Source organism: Numida meleagris, chromosome 26, assembly GCF_002078875.1.
Source record: "Numida meleagris isolate 19003 breed g44 Domestic line chromosome 26, NumMel1.0, whole genome shotgun sequence".
NCBI classification, from domain to species: domain Eukaryota; kingdom Metazoa; phylum Chordata; class Aves; order Galliformes; family Numididae; genus Numida; species Numida meleagris.
In genome coordinates, this window is record NC_034434.1 from 3,615,177 (window position 1) to 3,630,663 (window position 15,487).

The 15,487-nt window shown below is 48.0% G+C and overlaps 2 protein-coding genes across 2 annotated transcripts in view; both read right to left on the minus strand.

Moving 5' to 3' along the window:
* Positions 1-254, minus strand: part of FBXL20 (F-box and leucine rich repeat protein 20) — a 24,003-nt gene extending 23,749 nt beyond the window's left edge. The window contains exon 1 of the mRNA XM_021378191.1: positions 48-254. Within this exon, the coding sequence (XP_021233866.1) occupies positions 48-71 (24 nt within the window). The 5' untranslated portion in view covers positions 72-254. The remainder of the gene's footprint in view (positions 1-47) is intronic.
* MED1 (mediator complex subunit 1) lies at positions 487-15,440 on the minus strand. The gene is made up of 17 exons (XM_021378123.1): positions 15,223-15,440; positions 13,600-13,706; positions 12,751-12,829; positions 12,296-12,350; positions 12,038-12,170; positions 11,239-11,267; positions 10,806-10,877; positions 10,405-10,479; positions 9,739-9,812; positions 9,296-9,385; positions 9,044-9,155; positions 8,666-8,790; positions 8,343-8,461; positions 7,882-8,083; positions 7,619-7,714; positions 7,420-7,525; positions 487-6,574 (listed from the first exon to the last, which is right to left on the minus strand). The coding sequence occupies exons 1-17, from the start codon at positions 15,248-15,250 to the stop codon at positions 3,325-3,327; spliced, it is 4,752 nt and encodes a 1,583-aa protein (XP_021233798.1). The 5' UTR covers positions 15,251-15,440; the 3' UTR covers positions 487-3,324.

The following is a 15,487-nucleotide window of genomic DNA, read 5'->3' on the forward strand; positions in this document are numbered from 1 at the left end:
GGGGGAGAGTGCGTGGTTCTCTTCGCCCCCCCCCGGTGCCCACCTACCCCGCAGAGCGCCGCCGCGCCCATCGTGCCCAGGTGTCGCCGGGGGGGGGGCTTTGGGGATCCCCACCCCTTCCCGGTACTGGGGGCCGCGGGGTGCCCCCCCTCACACACAGATACCCCCGGGGGAGTGGTGCGGCCTCGACGCGTCCCGCCGCACCGAGGGGGGCTGCAACCGAGGGGGGTCCCTGGGGGAGAGCCCCCCGCCCCGCGGTTCCCTTCCGGGAGGAGCGGGCAGGGCGCGGGAGGCGGCCAATGGCGCGCCGAGCTGACGCGCCGTCACAGTGACGTCATCTGCGCGGGAAAATCGAGCATGGCGAGAAGCTCCTCCTGCGGACAGCGCCCCCGCCCGGGGCCGAGTCGGAGCGTGAACGATTAACAACTAAATTAACACCCCCCCCCCCCCAGACGCGGATTCACAGAACGACCACTTAGAAAAGAACCATTTTCTTTTAATCTCAGTGTACGCTCCTCCCCTTGAGATTAAAAGGTTTGGCTTTTATTCTGTGTCCACGCTGATCTTTCCAATACTGAAAGATGCAAAGTATCGTCGAGAATAAGCAAAAATAGATAAAAAATAAAACATTTGTAAGAGACCGAGCATTTACACATCACTTTGCTGTCCGTGTAGCAGTGACGGCGCCCTCGCCTCCCCCCAGCGCCCCTCCCTCAGTGGGGGGCACGGCGCTGGGGGTCCCGCTGCTCGCCCCCTCCCTCGCCCACAGCTCGGGGTCACGCTTCGTGCAGCAGAGGCCGAGGGTGGGGGCATTGTTGGCATTGTTCCCTGCGTCTGTGCGGGTGTCACAGCCCCCACCTCGCGCAGGAGACGTTGAATTTCGAACGTTGAACTTTGGTCTTGGGCAAATGGAGAAGGAAACGTGTCCAGCTCGTTCGTTTCGGACGCGCTGCTGCGCAAGGGATGGCGCCGAACGCTGTTTCAACTTCTGCACGTCGGTAAAACGTGATTCCAATCAATAAGTCCAGCAAACCATCCTGCAAAACCCCCCGGCCCTGATTCGGATTTTAAGAGCGCTTCCTCTGCCTCCACGCAGCCCTGAAGGGATCTGAGGGCTTTTTTTTTTGTAGAAAACAAAGTGACTCAAAGAGCGAGGGGCGGGATGCAAAGAGCTGTGAGCCCGCCGAGCTGGGCAGGCATCGCCTCCAGACGCAGCCGCTGCAGCAGGGTCTCAAGAGGAAGGCACCCGGTGCTGAATTCCTTACATCCTCTTCAGAGACACCCCTCAGTCACACGACTCTGATGCTGCATAAGATAACGTCATTGGCTCCATGTTTAATTGCTTTTTTGTTGTTGTTGTAGTTATCTCAGCACGGGAAGATGGGAGCACAGGGGAGGGGGGAGCTACAGCTGGAGAATACAAGAAGGGAGAGCTCTCCAGTCTGGGGAGAAACTGGAGAAATTCTTGGCTCCTGCATCCTACAGGAACCTGGGAGTTAAGCTGAAGGCAGGAGGAACAGGTGGAAAACCCCTCCAATGAACTGAATAACTGCCACCCTACTGCAGGGCACCTGCCTCGCTACGGCTTCGAATGAGCCAGAAAAGAAACTGCTTGCCTGGAACATCACTGCAAGCAGAACTGCAAACCTCTGTGGTTTGTGAGAAATGTAAAGCCTTGAGGTGCCTTCGGGCCACAGCCCCAAATGCGAAGCGTAACCTCATTCCCACGGGTGAAATCCTGGCCTCCAGGAGTCACTGGCAAAATCCAACGGGAGCAGGATTCTGCCCAGTGCAGAATTCAAAAGATGCGTTGACATAACACTTGGTTTCTTCTTCAGCATATTAGATTTAACTGCTTTTAAAAATAAAACCCTCTCCTGCGTCTCTTCTCCTTTCAGGGACCACAAGGTAAGACTACAGAGGATGCCTGAGTCATGCTCTGAATTCCAGCCAGAAGGGGAAAATCCATCATTTAAGGAAATCACTGCTTCTGCTGCAACTGCTATCCAGGTGAACCAGCTAGGGTCTGGTTTCCCAGCAGTGTGAGTGCTACCACGAGGCCAGGACTGACTCACACTGCTGGGCTAACACCTCCCAGAGAGAAAAGGGAACACATGTGTGCATTACCAGAGTTACTATTTGAGAACCGTGCTGCAAGTGGAGAGAAAAAAAAAAAACAAAACCTTAAGCACTTCAGCATGAGAAAGAGATTGAGACAAGGCCCTTCGTTAACCATGAACGCACACGGGCTGTTCCATCCACGTGGAGGGAAGCATTTGGTGTGGATAAAGCAAGCACAGCTCTGAACAGCCTGCAGGGCTGACGTGTGTGCGGCTCGCATCTCTCTCTTTACCAGTACAGCTCAGTGGGTTCTGGGGAGGTTCTGTTTGCTCGCTTTACAAGGAAGTAAAACTCTGATGAAGACAATGGAGCCCCTCACACATTTAGATTTGCTCCAACGCACGCCAGAATTGCACCAACTTCACCAAAGCTATGGAAGCTGCACTGTGCAGAGCTTTGCAAATCCACAGGCTCTGTCCAAATTCCCGCGTCCCTCTGGACTCTGCGTCACACCATTAAAACAAGAACTGCACGAAAACAAGCAGCGCAGTGCATTCGGATATGGACATAAATAAATAACCAACACGAAAGGGAAGTAACAAATCAGACAGCAATCCTTCATCACGTTGACCTGGAATAAAAATGCTGATGTCCATCTGAGCACAGCACCTGATGCTGCAGCACACACCAGAGGAAGATGAAGTTCCTCAGCACCGCCCGGAATCAGGCACTGAACGAAGAAATGCCAGAAAAATAATTAAAAAGCACTTCTTCATTTTCCTCCAACCACCCTTGTTAAAAGGAATAAAACCCAACCCTAAAACGTACCCCAAAAGAATTAGCTTAAAACTTCCTAAAAGCAAAAGCAACTTTGTCTGAATGGGAAGAGGGGCAGAGGAACTCAGACCCTCCCAGAGCAGCCTGCTTCTGTTGCCCCACTTTGAGGTCTGCTCCCACACTTACACACATACTTAGCTTCATACCCATTAAGTCTAATGGGCCCATTAATACTTATAAATTAAGAATGAGTGTAAGCGTCCATAGGATGAAGGCCACAGTCAGGAACCTGGCTCGCAGAACGAGCTGCTGGCACTCACACATATTCTGTGTAGTCTTTGGAGATCCTTGGAAATACTTCTTTTCCTCTCAAAACACACCTCACAAAGATGACTGTGGCAGGCTTGCAGCGAGTGGTTCCTTTCTTTCCGTCCCCAGAACCTGCAGGTCCTGCGTACAGCTCATCTTCCAAACATACTGAGAAAATTAATTGCCAATTAGAGCCACATCCATGAGATCATCATCTTCTTCCCCAATGAGAAACTCGGGGCTCGCCCGGGACGGCCGCTCTGCCGACAGGATAGCGCTGCTCGCCATGGAGAGAGACTGGTCAGCCGAAATGGGGGATTTAGACCAGCTCTCTGGTTTGATGCTGTGAGATTTCTTCTTGTCTCTGTCTTTATCCCGATCCCGATCCCTGTCCCGGTCTTTGTCTTTCACTTTTTTCTTCTCTTTTTTGTGCTTCTTATGTTTTTCTGAGCTGTATTCAGGCAACGGCCTAATGCCATCGTCAGAGCTGGGGCTGTTCTGATAGGATTTCTCAGCTATGGAAGAGCCCGACTCGCTCTCGCTGTCTATGTTCTGGGGAGTGTATGCTGGTGACTTACTGTGGCTGGGAGAGCAGCGTTCGTGTTTTGGAGTAGATCCACTGATTAAAGGGGATCCGTAGCTTTTGGAAGAAGCCATCTGAGGTCTTAAGCTATCCCCACCTCCTTCCCCAGGTTTCTGCAAAGTTACTTTGGCTTTAATACTAGGGGAACCACCGTCATGCTTGCTGATGATAATTTTGGCCACTCCAGTGCTTCCAACATTTTTGGAATCTGAAGTCTTCTTGGAAGAGTCAACGGATCCTCCAGAAACAGAGACTTTAGATTTCTCTTTGTCGCTCTTCTCTCGTTTGCCCTGGAACTCACCCCCAGACATATTGTGTTTGGAGGACATAGTATGGCTTGAGGAATTGGAACTTGGCCCCATCTGTCCATCCATTGGGTCATCCCCACCAGGCCCGCTAGTGACAACCCCGTGTTTCAGTTTGTCTATGACTGCCGTCAGAGATGGCTTCTTATTTCTGCTAGGAGACTTGCCTTTGGAACTTCCATGCTGGTTTTGAGATGAAGACATGGAAGACCCGCTGGATGAAAAGGAAGATGAAGACGCCGTGGAAGAATTTGATGAAGGAGGTGGCTTCTGTGACATAGACCCGGACGATCCCATTCCTGAAGATGACTTCATACTCGAGCTTGACCCGGTCCCAGACATATGAGAGCCTCCAGAACCTGAACTGATAGGTGACTTTGCTTTAGATGATGGGGGAGTACCTGGAACAGGTTTCATGGGGGAAGCAAGCTTGTCAGAACCTCCTGAAGGTCTAGAATGAGATGGAGAGATGTTTGGTTTACTCATGGAAGGGTTCATAAGCGACGATGGCTTTCCTTGAGGTTTCATCTTGGTACTTCCAGAACCGCTGCTGAGGCCGTGCTTGGTGATGGGGGAGGAGCCAGGTTTTCCCACCGACTGAGCCGAGCTCTTGGATGGACCTGAACTTGAGCCACCCTGGCTTGAGTAGAGGCTGCTGCTCATCTTCGAGCCAGAAGATCCTTCTGATTTGCTGCTTTTAATTTTGCCTGAGGTTGAAGAAGAGGAAGAAGAGGAGGAGGAGGAAGAATGGCTATGATGGCTTTTGCTGCTGGAGGAGGTGACAGAGCCGCTACTTGTATACTGGCCATGAGAAGACGGTTTGCCAACAGTCACTGTTCCTTTTGGGATCTGAATCGTGATTTTTGGAATAGGAGGAGTAGCTACACCGGGAGGAGTCTGAGATCTGCCCGAACTCCCAGGAGATTTGGACCCACCAGTGCTTGCTGGCGGCGTGAAAGGTCTGTTGGATGAACTGTGGGACGGAGACTTCCCGTCTGTCTCCTGCTTCTTCCGCTTTGGAAGCTTCTCTTTACTTTTGCCGTCACTGGAAGGTGTCCGGCTGCGCTTCCCTGGCTTCCCATCTATTCCAGAACCTGCCATGTTACTTCCAGAACCATTGCCTTCCTTTACCCGTTTCTGAGACTTTTCTTTCCCTAAATCCCCTGTATTCAGTAAGGGGCTCTGACCTCCGCTGTGATGCTCCATGATGTCAGAGGACCCCAGTGCTTTGCTTGCAGCCGCAATAATACTAAAATCTACCGTATCAGACTGATTGCTCCCCTTAAATTTATTTTCCCCCCCATCGCCCCCCAACACTTGTACTCCCAAAGTACTCAGAGCCTGGGATGCATAGCCCTTGAAATCATCCGTGTCCCCGCTCTGACTACTCTCATCAAAGTACTCCTCCGCAAAGCCGCTCTGGCTCTGACTGTTTAGCAAGTCAGGATTGAAATCGACCCCATCTGGAAAAAAATGGTTTGAAGAATCACTGCTGGGGCTCACAGCAGCATCTGCTATCAGGTCTGCTGGATCCGTGTACGGGTTCTCGCTATTGTTCGTCTGAAAAACATCTGGGTCAAAGAGGGCACTTTGGGAATGTCCTGAACTAGAAGAGTCTCTTACGGGAGTGCCAATGGGCGGGCAGTCCTCATTCGTGGCGGGGAGCTTGGAAGCCTCCTCTGCTATATCCGAAAGGATATCGGTAACATCGGCTCCAATGCTGTCCGAACTAGAAAGTCGAACCATTCTCTGAATACTGGGCTGCGAGTGAGGTATAGGCTGCGGGTACGTAGTAGGAGGAGTGCTGCATTGGCTGGGTGCTGGAGTAATATGAGGGGTGTCCAGGGTATCTGCAGTCATGTTGACATCAAAAATGGGATTCTGGGAGTCAACATCCATTGAAAAGAGCTCCCTCTGGAAATCATCCTCAGTCTGATGCTTGGGCTTGTCGGCAGGCATGCGGGATTTTTTTTTCTTTTGCTTACTCCCCCCAGGGCCCATTTCCATTCTGGGAGAGCCAGAGGAAGAGTTCTGCCTTTCGAGAGGGCTGCTCCCATACAGAGTGGAGAAATCCTGAGGAGGATTCTCTTTAAGAAGGTTCATGAGCATGGGGTGGTTCTTGGTGTTGCCTGCTGGTGAGGATAATGGTGGTGGTGTGTGATGGGGAGGGGTAGGACTTGAGCCAATGGCAGACCCCACATTCCCTGTGATCTGCAACAAACTAGTGAGAATTGGGTTCTGAGACACTTTGCTGAAGTCCTCCCCATGGCCCACTGAGTCATGCCTCTCTTTCATGCTCATGCTCATGTTAAACAACGTAGTGATGGGCCCCCCAGGAAAAGTGTTGGTTGGGGTAGTGGTACCACTCATTGGGTTGCTGCCTGTGGTCATGCCATACCCTGGGCTGCTGGCTGGGGGAAGGTTTTTCTTCACCATATCTTCTACTGTCTCTGCAATGAGGGACAAGGCTGGTGTATCTGCTTGAATCGTTTCTGCTTTTCTACGAATTGCTCTCATGGTCACAGGAATGGACATACATCTGCAAGACACAAAACAAAGGGTTTAGCATCTACCTTGCTGCCTTACAGCAACATTTGCTGACCTAGTTTTAATGACTTCATCACACAAGAGGCAAGCAGTAAGGCTCATGGGCACAAGAGAGCAGCAGGTCCAGCCACTGTAAATGCTCTGCTGCTCTGCTTGCATTTGTATTGCCTCTCTTCCAAACAACTGCAAGCAAAACCCACCCACAGACAGAACGGCTCCAAAAACTGCTAGGAGAAATACGAGACAGACACACGGTTTGTCCATAAGATTCAGAGTGCACTGAACAGAGCTATGCCACACTAAAGCCACAGTACTCAACAATACGTTCTTAAACATGACATTTCTTGTCTCTCACAACCCACAGAACAGAAAGGAGATTGAACCGGAGGGCCTGCTCCCATAGGCACAGCACCAGACCACCTCAGAAGGTCTGAACCATGTCTCTGGTTCTGACGTTGCTCTGCTGAGTAATCACAGATGTGCCAATCAATCCGCCTGCACCTTCGTTCATCCCAGCTCTGAGATGGAGATAACCATGCTCCTTTGGAAAATGCTCCGGATAGAAACCACTTGTCCGGATCACTTCGTAAGATTCCTGAAAAACTATTCATTTTTAGCTACCCAACCACTGATTTGAGCTGCTTCTAGGTTACTTTTGGAGTCTGTTACTGCATTGGCAGTTCTGCCCCTCAAAGTTGAGTTTTCTGCAGCATGAGAAACTGGGTACAGTGCTACCAAGAGCATTTACGTATAACTGTACTTGCTAGTTACTGCATACTGGCTTACAAACAACACTAAAAGTGACACCAAATGATGGAACAAAAATATCCAGCTTACCTCTGAACAACTTTGGCAATGAAATCATCTGTACAGATCAGAGCATCGGATAGCCCTTTGTATAGCTTACAGTTCACGTGAGTGGAGTCTTGCACATCCATTACCACTGAAAGAGAGAAGGCATTTAGAAGAAATCAAAATTCTGGTTACAGTGGAAGAAAATGCTGACATCCTTCCCTTAAATACATTATGCTCTTACCACACACCAGGGAGTCATTCACAGGATGCTGAAAGGATACACTAAAACAGGAGTCAGAGAGAGGACAAACTTCAAACTGCAGGATCCCAGGAGAATCTGAAAGACATAGGAACCACTAAATTAGAGAACACAGGAGATGAACCAGAGGTACCAGCTCAATACGCTTTGACAAAAAAGGGGAAAAAAGGGGAAAAAAAAACAAGAGGAAAAACCTAGGGCTCTTTATTATTTGCATACTACATCCCACTTGTTGCAGTACCCACCTTCTTTTAAAACTGTTCGCTTGACACAGCTGCCAATCAGTGTGTTGTATGCCACTTGGTGCCTGATCAAATTGAGGATAAGAGGAACCCGTCCCGGGTGCTGGAAGGCGATTTTGCTAATCAGTGTTCCCTGAAGGCTTCTTCCGTCTGGGAGAGGAGCATCCTTGTTCAGAAAGTAACAGTGCTGCTGTCCTGGAAGAGCCTGATAAACAATTTGTGCTTTATTCCAGCTAGAGCTGGGTGCAAGGCAATAACAGACAGCTAGGAAGGAAAGTGCAGACTCCAGACTCAAGTGATGCCAAGCCACTTTTCTGGCTGAAAATGCATCAGAATTCTAATGATCAGATAGCACAGTCTGGCTAAAGTTTCCTTTATCCTGCTTGAAGGATGCCTGAAACAAATGAACCCCCCCCACCGGTTCAACTACAAGCACAACGCCCAGATTGTAACAACGTACTTACTGCATAGAAGCGCATATTGTGGTTTAAAGGTACGGGATCGGCCTCCTTAGATAATTCAAACTGTGTAATCAACTCATACAAGGGTACAAACGTCGGCGCTGTGTCAAACAGTGGAATACCTGGAAGAAAAATGGCAAAGAATGATAGCACCTGGGAGCTGTAAAGAGGTGGTGGGCCAGAGGAGCTGCTGTCTAGGAAAGGAAGCTTAGCGGGTTCTTACAGAGCTCAAAACCTTAAGTAACTTTTATGGCACACTTTAAATAATAGCAGCAGTTTATTAATAAAAATCTAGGGAGCATCTGTCTCACAGATCTGCAACTCACCTGTGCAGCCCTGAAGTTTCTGAAAGAAAGCTCGAGACACTGGAATGGGACGTGGGAATTTCAAGAAGAAGCAAGCTGGTAAGTCCACGCTGTTGGCACTGGTGATTGACGAGAAAGATGGAGTTCTGGAATATTGAGTTAATGCAAGATCTTATTAGACACAGGGCATGACTCTGGCTCCCGTTATGAGAGCCAGGCATACCATCTACTGTTTTCTCAAATGCAAGCAGATTGTTATACTTTCTTAAAAAGACACACCTCAAAAGTACCTCACGTGCCTGAAACACGCATTTCTCAGCTTCATATAATGCTACAATATCGTTCAGTCACCTCCCCAAACCCACTGAGAAAGGCCTGGCTGACAGGCCCCTTGCTTACCCTTTGCTGTCCACTGGATGAGAACCCATAATCAGTGGTGCAATGGGAAGTTTGTACATCCCCATGGTTCCCTCAACTGTGACAGACACATTCATGCCCAAAGATCGAGGAACTGCAAGACAAGGCGAGAAACAAAGAACAAAGTAAGCTGATGGAAAAAGCAAAGCAAGCTTTACGAATTATCCCAAGTGGAAAAACATTACTTTCTCCACGTAGCAGAGTATTCTGCAGTGGCTTCTGTAAGTGACCTACCGTTGTTCTCATGCAAAATAATGGGGGCTCCAGTGCCATCTTCAAATAGATCGTAGGGCGAGACATAATACTTGAGATTCATAAGGAGACCTGAAGGAGAAAGGCTTATGAACAAGCATCTGGATGATGTAACTTAACCCAATCATTATTAACCCCTGTAACCACATAACACAGGCATTGTAACTCAGCACATGCTGCACAGAGCTTCTAGAGCACCATGAAAGAGCTGTCAAAGACCTGGACACGGCCAACTGCCACAGTATTACTGTGCATGGCTTTGTAAAGGAAAAACAGCTTTCTGGATCGTGTGGGACTTAGAAATATTCAACCACCTTGTCCCTCTTTGATTAGTATTTCTCTTATTATCATGAGCTAATGTTAATAAAGGGGACCCTGAACAAAATTATCTCTTCCTTTCTTTTTTACGTGTTAATTAAAGATACCTCCACTCCTCGGGGTGAGATAGCCAACACTGCCATGAAGAATCTTGTCCAGTGGGTTTGCGTTGGTGGCTTGCCTGCAAGAGAGGCAATCACCAGCTTGTAACAGGCCAAAACCACATCTGAAGCCACAGTTCATGTGTTGATGGAAGTCTGAAGATTTTAACTCAATATATACACTGCTCAGCCACAGGGGTACCTATCTTAAACTTCACACAGCTACAGGCAAAGAGGAAGCCACTTCTTATTGCTACAGCACAGATGGTTTATCTCCTGATTCTACAGCAGTAAAAGATGAAGAAACGTTTCTCCATTTCTGACTGTAAAACACTCGTTATCACTAATCCGTCTAGTTATGAATAATTTTTTTGGCCTTCTAAACTTTTTCAGTTGAATTCTGTAGTTAAAAAGGATACCAGTCAATTCCAGAAAGCTCTGAGCAATTTTTCAGTCTCTCTTTATCACTCTCCTGCTAGCACAGTCTTTCTTAAACTTCAGCGTTGTACTTTTTAGCAACAGTGTCACAATATACAGGCACTGGTATGACACTTCATGGATATACAGTACCTGGCATGGTTACAATCAGTCAGTGTGATACAGCAATTTTTAAGAAAAGCAAACCACCATCACCACCACAAAACAATCAGCAAATCATAGAGATGCTCTTACCAATACATCCCTGCCATTTTTGAGAGATCCAGCTCCAAGGACTGAAGAGCCAAGTACATTTTAGTTTTGAGTTTGCTGGGAATGGAATAAGAAAAAGAGAAACCTTAAGAAAAACTAAAAGGAACCGTACAAAAAAATGGAACTCCCAGAACTGCTGGCTGACAAGCTCCAGTGCATTCCATAGATAAAGCATTCTGAAATTTTAACTTTTCAATTTGCATTCACACTGTGGGTTAAATCCTCGTCATCCACTGCGTCCCATGCAAGACCCAGTGACGAAGTCAGCACCATCAAGGAACAGCAGGAACAATGAGAAGTTCAGCACAGAACTACAAGCTTGAAGGCTTGTTCACTTTTATACACGTGGATGTAAATAAATACAATGCATATTCTGGACTTACTTGTCTCCTGGCAACTTATACAGGTTCACAAGCCCCCTTAGATGCTTAGAAAATTCATCAAAATTTTTCTCTCTGAAAGTAAATGGGACAAAAAGTAATACATATTCAAATCTGTTGCAGCTAAGACTTTGTTTCTAGAAATTACATTAATCCAAATACTAAATCACTTCAGAGTAGATTTTTGCTAGATGAAAGCTAAATGATGCATTCATAAAATGATCCAGCTTTAATGATTCTGATGAATGCTGTGCTGGGGCTTCCAAGATATCATGCACAGCAGGCAGGATCAGAAACACCTGAACCAAAGCCAGAAGATCTCCTGGAGAAGGGGAGAGACTTTGTGGGGAAGGAATAGTTACGAATTGCTTTGTGTTTCCAAGCACAAAACAGCATCAGATCAAAATCAGAATATGCAACAGCTCTTGTTGCTCACCTCAGATGTTGCACCAATTCTGGACAGCTCTGAAAAGGAAAGAACACACAGCAATATCAATGTCAAATGCATCAGTTTAAGTCTTTGTGCAGCACAGCAGCCGTAAAATATCAGGGCAGTGAAACTTGTGAGCATCAGCTTTTGATGAGAAGCAACAAAATGCTCACAACTACACGCTGCAATGTTTCTAGTTCTGCTTGTCAACTCCCTTCAGGACAAATTCAAGCAATGCTATTCCTTCTTAAGCTACTAATTTGGAATAAACTTTGAAGACTGTGACACCTCAGGTTGAAAGCCTCTGATTTTATAACAGAGATATTAAAAGCAGTCTGTTTTCAGAAGAGCAGCTATGTCAATGTAAACTGCAAATTCAATCTCCTACACCTATGGAGGAGGGAAGGAAGTAAAGCCATTTTCTTACAGACCTTAACCACAACACTTCACATTTTGCTATTTTCCATTCACAGATCTAAGTTTTGTAAGATTAATTTCCCTATTCTTCCCCAGAAATAAAACCTTCAGAAACAACTTCCTCAAGTAATTTTTCCAGTTGTAATGCTACTCAAAGAAAAGGAGAGACCATCAGAAAAATGGTCCTTGCACAAATAAACATCAAACCATAGGAACAGACTACTCCATGGGGGCTTTAACCCTCCACCAGAACATGCAGCAAAGCTATAACGTCAGGTTTGGCAGAACGTTCAATATAATCCATTTTCTCTGCTCAAGAAAAAGGGAAGCAAAACTGCAGTTCCAAAAGCATAAAGGTGTTTTTCTCAGCTTTCTCAGTAATACGTACCACAGGATTTTCTCCATGGTGAGCCACCTTGACATCACATAGCAGCCCTGTAGGATCTAACTGGACTTCCACATAGAACATGTCTGAAGTGATGTAACATTCAGTGCCATTTGCACTAAGGTGAGATCCAAGGCTTACATACAAAACAAAACAAAAATTGCTATGAGATGCACACAAAAAACAGTCAAACCAGCAGTGAGATTACGATGTGTACAGATAAACAGGAAATGCCTCTGCCATAAAATAAAGAAAACTTACCCATTTTGTCTAGCTATAGACTCCAAGCGATCTGTCATGGCAGGCAGAGAAGACACTAGAGAAAGCAAGCAAAAAACAAGGCTTAGTGAAATGATTCAACATCTTCCCAGGAATGACACATCAGCATTAAAAGCAATCTCACCTACTTACTCCTACTCCATACTCAAAAAACAAGCAGAACCATTCTGTATAGAGAAAAGCATTCTCAGAAGTAAAGAGAGAGAGTGGATTTTCATCCACAAGTGGAATTCAGGTATGGGCAACAAGAATAAAAATAACACAGGCAATCTTGACTGATAATGACTCCCAAGAAATAAGCATGCATCTGTAAACGTGAGCACCATGAACACAGCGAACTGAGCTAGCAATAACCTTGCAGGTTTCTCTAATGTAGAATATTTCTATAGTATATCACTGCTAAGCATTTCCTAAGTGCGTGCACAGGATGTACCAACCTTTTAATGCTTTTTGCAGAGTCTCCAAACAGCTCACCAGATGTTGGTGCCCTCCAGAGTTCATCACAACTCGCTTTTCCTACGACAGAAAGAAGAAAAATGGTCTTTTAAGTTTCACTCCATGAGCGAAAATTACTGCAATTTTTGTTCAGTCAAGTGAGGTTTATTCAGGTAATTAAAGGCAGTTTAGGTTTCATCCCAAAATTACATCCTCATTTTGATTCCTGTACCAGAATAGTATCCATATTGGAAGCAGGTAACGAAGGCAAGTCTTGAATTGATTTTTTTTTAAAGCAACTTGCTCATAGTGAAAGAACAGACTGTAACAACTTCTTAATCAGCGTAAGCTAGGAGTTGCACGAGAGGAGCCAGAGAAATAAAGAGAGGTTAACTTTTAACACCACAATATATACAGCAGCCTTTGATGATGCTCCTCCCTGCCTCCTGCTCCTTTCTACCTTCACCAAGGCCAGTATTTCAAAGCCACATCTGACTGAGCTAACAACTGAGTTCTGAGTGTCACTGAAAAGGAAGCAAACTGCTTTATGGGATACAACACCCTGTGACACCACGTGGCAGGATGGTCAGGGCTCTCCCCAGCCAGCTGAAATCACAGCTACGAGCCTCTTCTTGGAGCTGAACCCACAGCATGCCCACGTCAGCGAGGCTGCAGGGTGGGAGGCAGGCTGTGCACATCGCTGCCCCGCACACTGCTGAGGGTGAGAATGGCACGGCTCAGCCACGCCGCCTTAACAAAACGTTAAGCACTTTGCAAAGATCTGACCAACAACAGAGTGAATACTGAAACAAACTCCAGAACCCTCCCGCTCAGATCCCAGCGCTTCTCACCATGACTTGACGGACCAGCTTCATGGTTTCTGTCCAAGGTCTGTTCTGGTTGTACTTTGCGTGAAGTCTTTCTAAGAGAGTACTCATCTTATTCAGCTTCTCCGCCTCTGCGAGACAAACCACAAGGAAAATGCAGAAAAACAGAACATGACAATATTTAAAAGTTTTACCAGTTGTAACAGAAACACTTCCCACCTCTAAGCTACATGTAATTTCAAAAAACGTAATTCCTGCAACCTGGACTTTGAGGTTAAATAAATGTCAAAAATACATCACAAGCTATCAAAACCTAGAGGTCCATAAAGGGCCTAAGAGCCTGAATAAGGGCTCCTATTCTGCATGGACCCTGAAGATCTTCACAGATCCCTCTATCACCCAAAACCTCGCCCACAAATGGTGAAACCTGAGGATGCACACCACGGATGAAGCAGTGGATGCCTTCTGCTTCGCTTCACCCTCGGGAGCTGGCTGCACAGCCCTACCAGCCCAGGACCTACTCAGCCTTTACAAACGCTTGCCATGCTCCACAGATTCCTATCTACGTGGTGTGGGGTTCTACAAACTCATTTTGGTGTATTTTAGAAAGTTCCACTGTTATGGAAAGTACCTCCCTGATGAAAGAGGAGGTGGGATACAGGACCCAAGCAAAACACAAGTGCTGGACAGACCACAAAAGTCCCATGGGGAAAGAGTTCATTTTTCTGGAAATACGTACACCAAGGAACATGAATTTCAGAAACACTGTAATTTAGTGCTTTTTCCCTCGTTTTTCTAAGAGTTTTTTCTACAGTTGAATTTGTCCAAAGCAAAAAACCAAAACCAAACAAGCAGCAGACATCACCACCAACACAAACTCTGTCGCAGGTACTACTGCTCCAAGGCAAATACAAATTTATGGCAGCACAACTGCCACAGCACAGGGCCCTGCAAGCCCTCACCTGCCAAATCTGAAGGGTTTGTTTACCGATGTACGCAGATTTCACAGACTTAATGTTGCCCCCATAGGATCTAAGCGTAAGAAATAACCAAACGTTTATTAAACGCTTTTGAACACTTCTCTCAGCTCCATCACAAACGCGGGTGGGGGGAGGTCGCTCTGGGTCCACCTGTCCGAGCCCTGCAGGCGATGGGCTGCCAGAACATGGACCCAACACAACACGTAGACGGCAGCTTCAGGCAGGGAGGCTCCAGCACCTGCAGCTGTCACCGGCACAGCGACAACGCGCTCTGACAGCCAGCTGGACCCCGCGCTCCCAGCCCTCTTGCTCCGTACCCTGACAGGATGACAGCAGCCCGGCTCCCGCTCGCCCCTTCCAGCGCACGGACAGATCCCCCTCAGCCACGCCCTGGGCGGGCTGCAGCCGACTCGGTACCTCAGGAGAGCATTCGCCTTTATTTCCTTCCACCACAGCCCCAGCCCCGCACCAGCGTCGCAGCCCCGGCCTGGAGCTGCCGGAGAAGGCCCAGCACGGTGCCACCGGGCTCCTCCTCGCCTTTCCCTGCGGGCCCAGGCCCCGCTGCCGCTTCTCGAGGAGGGGAAACCCTCACAACCCGAGGCCGGGGCCTTCCTACGCCTCCTCACAGCGCAGCCCCTGCGGCCGCGCCCCGCCAGGCGGCACTCACCCTCAGCGCCTCCCGGCACCGCCTTCATGCCGCGGGGAGGGGAGGGGCGGCCCGCGGCGGAGCCGCAGCGCCGGGATCGCCTCAAGAAACAGAAAGGGAAGGGGAGAGGCGCGGCCGGGCCGCTCCGCTCCAGCCTCACACGGCGGCACCCGCCGCCATCCCTCCGGCCGCGGCTGCGCCGAGCGCGCGGCGCTCCCACTTCTCGCGAGAACTTCCGAGTCTCGTGAATGGTAGGGAGTCAGAACGAAGAGAAGGGAGGGTCTGG